The 5,267-nt window shown below is 35.5% G+C and overlaps 1 protein-coding gene across 1 annotated transcript; it reads left to right on the top strand.

Annotated features, from left to right (window-relative positions):
- The first annotated feature begins 1,060 nt into the window (after positions 1-1,060).
- MS3_00000118 (uncharacterized protein) lies at positions 1,061-5,125 on the top strand. The gene is made up of 3 exons (XM_051208016.1): positions 1,061-1,279; positions 1,318-1,409; positions 3,474-5,125. The coding sequence occupies exon 3, from the start codon at positions 4,537-4,539 to the stop codon at positions 4,909-4,911; it is 375 nt and encodes a 124-aa protein (XP_051069703.1). The 5' UTR covers positions 1,061-1,279; positions 1,318-1,409; positions 3,474-4,536; the 3' UTR covers positions 4,912-5,125.
- Positions 5,126-5,267: the final 142 nt, after the last annotated feature.

Raw genomic sequence — 5,267 nt, 5'->3', positions numbered from 1 at the left:
ACCGAGCGCCTTCAGTTAGATGAGTCCACTAAAACTAATCTGGTCAGCATCCAATGTCGAAAACTTACAGAGCTATTTATCTTGGGGATTTATTTACCGCTACACACTCTTCCGATCTCCTCGACTCTGTCTTTTGATTTATCTTGGTGGGTACAAATTATATTAGGTGTTGCTGGTAGAAGCGCCGTGAAATACTGAATACCTGTGCCATCTTCAATGCATTCCCGGCAAGCCAGTTTATCTAGTATTCTTGAGACATTCGACTTTTTTAGCACTCGCATTACCACTTTATCGTTTTGACTATTACACTGACTAGAATTAGAGAAGTCGTGTGGCTGAACTATCACCCGTTGGACATTACCAAATGCCTAGAACCGCACTGAAACAACAAGAAGCGAGTGCAAATGAATCAATCGACCAATACATACTCATGACAGAGATATTGGATATTACAGTTTTGAGCTCCAATATTGACCTTGCAATATGTGCACTTGTACTAATTGCCAAAATTTTAACTGCAAGCATTCTTTCACAACTAAACATATTTAGTTATTCACATCACCGCTTATTCCGTCTTATGTTATTGTTTGCCGTTATATTTCCAAAAGCAGTCTTATTCAAGTACACAGACGACCTTGAGCTGCGACGAAGTCCCTACTTATAGGACGACCTATGATAATTCATTTAAATTCCACTGATCAGTAGTTTTAGCATAAAGAATCAGTCATTATACATGAATTATTGTTATTCTCATGAAAAGTCAACACCACCTAAAAGGCAAGAACGTTTTGTAGCCTTTTGAATGGTTTTCCTTCGAAATCTTATTGGTTCATACACTATACTCTATGAATTAGCTACGTCTGCCAACAGACTTGATGATTTACATGATATCATATCATATCATGTTACAGTTGTATTATTTAATATATAGTTTTATGGTCATGATCCATACAGCTGGATTACGTTCCATCTAACAGTCTTTCCAGGATTTTTTAAGTGTCTTATGGATTCGATATATATATATATATATATATATATATATATATATATATAGTTTTCAAATGCATTGGCTTTTGTTTCTCCTCCTTTCACTTAGGATTTTGGAAATCGTCTGCTTTTTCAGGAGTCTTATAAACCAATTATTGGGCGAATCACCAGTGTAGTAATTTAGAATTATTATAAACCGCGTAAGTTAGATGTCAATGATGGTTATTGTATTGTAGAAGCAATTTAATATCTACTATCTTGTTACTTCACCAGTGTTACGCAGCTATGTCAGGTACCATATTTATTTAACAATTACTCAAAGTTTATCAGATTCAGATTCAACTTTACCAGCCACAGACGACTTTGGGTCAAGGTTCTTAGAATTTGATGAATACTCTTTCGAGCAGACTGATAATACAGAAGTAAATAAATTATATTTTTGTGTAAATGAATGCTTGTTAAAGAAGCAGAAAGCGTGTTCTGACTAGTTTCATTTCCTGAGGCTATGAACCAAGTTAAATTTCCTCAAAACATTTCGCCCAGCCTTACAGATGCCTCTGAAGATGACCGTAAAGCGTCCCTCCCAAAGAATCAAATTGTTTTATTAACACCAGGCTTGTTGCTACTGGTAGCTTACGAGAGTTGGAACAGACTTAGTTGACACACGCAGTTGCTAGTCTACAACTCTCACTTAAGTTCTGCGAGATCTTGCTCCTAAATGACCTACCTTATTTGCTTTGCGTATAAGTGGCGTGATAAGAACTACGGAAATTAAAATGTTTTAGGGACGGTAAAAAGTTCACTTTTTTAATAAGTGGTTCGTAAAGCAAAGCTGCTACCAATTTTCATGGCATCTTTTAAATGTCATTAATACTCACCTGGGCTTTCTAGTGAATTAACATTAAGTTGTAACCTAGCAAGAGTCGATAATTGGTTTGGATGATCGTTCCAACCAATTGGTTTAGAACAAGGTGTCTGTCTATCACTAAAATCCAAGACAGATGATCTCCTACGTACTGTCGTATTAGTACAGTTCAGTCCGATTATATGTTTTGGTTCACTTTCTAAGTACATCAATATGTTATTGCAAACTCCGAAACTTGGTAAGATAAGTATTTCATAATGTTTATGGAAGCATTGTATGAAAACAAGGAGTGGTCTCCAACTGGAATATGATAACCAGATCTTCTACAGACCGAAATTAACCACTGAACATAACTTCCGTCACGAAGTGACAGCATAACATGCTGCACTGTTATTGATTTGCACTTTATTCAGCTCATATAACTCTGAACTACGTGCAGATAACGTCTCCAAGTATGTTCGATACACACAGTCACTTATTATACTCTACCTTCTTGAAATCAGCACTAACAATCCATAACTTGCTACTTTGCAATTTACAAGACAAAAATAGAAACGTCCACTGGAGTAAGAGGACTTTTTAATGAAAACTGAAAGATGCAGTAGAGTTGGTAATATCCCTAACATTTATGCAAATTAGTTACAAGGTCACAGTCCCATATAGGATGAAGTTATGTAGATGGCTCAGCACATCAAATGGAATTTTAGAGGATGGAGTATAGCTGTACTTGATAATAACAGCTAGATAGTTAAAAATCGAATAATATTACAATTAAGTCCTTTCGAAAAATTTCTGAATTAAGAGACAATTGTATAAAATGGAAACAATGTGATGCATTGGGGTATAGGTTAAAGTTACATGAGGGGACGCCAGGTACTGTATATTCAGCAACTGTTCCAATTGTTGTTTCTGGATACAACTAGGCTTTGGTCTGCACAAACTACATCTTCTGTTATGTGACCGATGTATCCAATTTTCTAATGAGCACCACAATACCGGGAAAAGGTCTTTAGTTTGTGGTAATTTTCCATACAAACCGGGATGTTTTAGTTTAAGTGGATGCTACAAGACATCGTTTTTTTTTAGTTTATTAAACTAAGTGAACTTAGCCTAGCGAAACGTAAATAAATTTTGTTTAGGATATAGTTGATCAGTTTCGCCTCTCTTGTATAACGTATTTCCGTGATTATTGGATGAGTAGTATTACAACATGCTCTTGAATATGACTGTCTTCTACAACAAACATCAATTAATAGTTTATATAGTTTAATATTATTCTGCTGTTAGGCCATCATGGAGTTACGAATCACATTTGGTTTCAGGATAGTTGTATGAACTGAATTCGAAGACAGGTTTCGGAAAGCAACAGTCGGAATAATGATTTTCTAAATGTTAGGTGAACTCTGGACCTACTAATCATCCCGGATACAAGCAATGCTACGATTTTCATATAGTAGATAATTTAAGCTATTATTGGTTTACAAAATGGTCAGCTATAATAAAATAACTTAAATGGTGTGAACCAAAGATGAAAATAAAATTTGCTAAGCAACGAATGTTTACTTAACATTACTATCCAGTTCACTTTTAGAATGATTTTTGGCCAATGTTTGTCTTTCAGAGTGATGCTTTTTCTGCGTTTCTACATCAATTTCGCCCCGTTGCCGAACGAAAGGTTTGTTTCTCGATGAGCGGTTGCTTGCAACAAATAGTGGACGTAAGAAATACATAAACCTTGCTCTTGAAGATGACCAGGATTCTAATACCAGTGACAATTTGAAGGCCGGGGCTAGCTCTGGCAACAATTCTGAAGATGATGAAATGGAATATAAACCTCCAAAGTTGTTAACTGCACGACAGATAAGTTTACAATCACAGAAAACTGCTGTTCCAACTGATATTAAGAACATGAAGCAGTCTACAGCTCATTCCAGACTAATTAGTCTAGAATCCTTGAATTCAACTAAACCAACTCCAACTTTAACACTGGAACAAATTGCCGTCCGGCAAAAAGAATAGCTCACCGCAGAGAATCAGCTAAGCACAAAGCGGAAATGGAAAAGCTCCAAACAGTGGAACGTTTGCTCAAGGTAAGTTACCGTATCCACAAGGTCCAAAATGTCAGTCACCGAAACTAACGGAATGGATGCAAATTTTACTTTTTTTCACAGTAATCTATGGTTCATTTCGAGTGCATGGGTAAGCTTCTGCACTTGAACGACTTGTGTAGTCTACTGATTATTAGATCCAGTTTGTGACATTTGTTTCTCAGGGGCGTTCCGGTTATTCTGATCCACACTAAAAGTATATAATAAACTAACTAGAAGTTATCAAGATATATTACTTATTATCACATATCCTCAAACCATACGTATCATAGTAGTGAGTTTCTGCGGGTGTGTTATGTTAATTTTGTTTTCACGGTTGAATAGTGATACTTGGGCATAAGACATTTCGGACGAATTAACCGAAGTATGGATTTTCTTTTTAGATTAATGCAATGTTATTGGGCGACGTGGTCGAGGTAGAGGTAGAGGTCTTCGGAATAATGGTTTGGCACACTGTGATCAGATCTCATCTCAAACGCGTTCACAGTTTGGTGTTTTAAAGTATGAGGGGATTTAGTTGAAAAGGAGTATCTCAATGACACGCATGCTTCATTACGACCCAGTGAAGGTAATTGCATGAATACCGATTTTGTGGACAATGCTTATGAAAATACGAAATTGTCTGATAATAACATGTCTGCTAGTTTGCCAAATGTTCAATCATATAATCCCAAACCAGGATACATCCGCTTTGTATCTTCATCTCGTTTATCAACACAAACAGTCATCTGTTTACCTGAGACAGATAATAATAGTGACAAGGATATTTATTTGCACACAAATGTTTGCATACAAAAAGTCGAAGCTCCTGAAATACCTAAATCACGTCTATGCGACATGGGTTGCGGTTGTGCTAGGCGCTATGAATGTGCTAAAACAGGCCGCTCCTTATGTAGTTTATCTTGTTATAAAGCTAATTTGTCAGGATTCCCATTAACTATCTCAACTTAAATTGTAGCATTTAGACTTGTACAATGAATTTGAATGAATCTTGGTTTCTAGTAAAAATATATCATAATAAAGTATGTTACATATTGCTTATCCGCGGTACTATTGTATCTACTTAGAAATTATCAAGATGTACCTATTAAGAAACGCCTTAGATGTTGCTTAGATGGTTATTTTTAGATAAATACATGTTAAGGTCTATGCACTTCCTGGAAACGAGGGTTATATCCCGATAGAAGTCAATTTAAAGACCGCTCTAACAAAATCTTAGCAATTCATATTTTGAGTAACTCTCTTTATATATATATATATATATATATATATATATATATATATATATATATATATATATATATATA

The sequence above is a fragment of the Schistosoma haematobium genome, chromosome 3 (genome assembly GCF_000699445.3).
Source record: "Schistosoma haematobium chromosome 3, whole genome shotgun sequence".
NCBI lineage: Eukaryota > Metazoa > Platyhelminthes > Trematoda > Strigeidida > Schistosomatidae > Schistosoma > Schistosoma haematobium.
The sequence above is the reverse complement of the archived record's forward strand: the minus strand, read 5'-3'. Positions and strand labels throughout refer to the sequence as shown.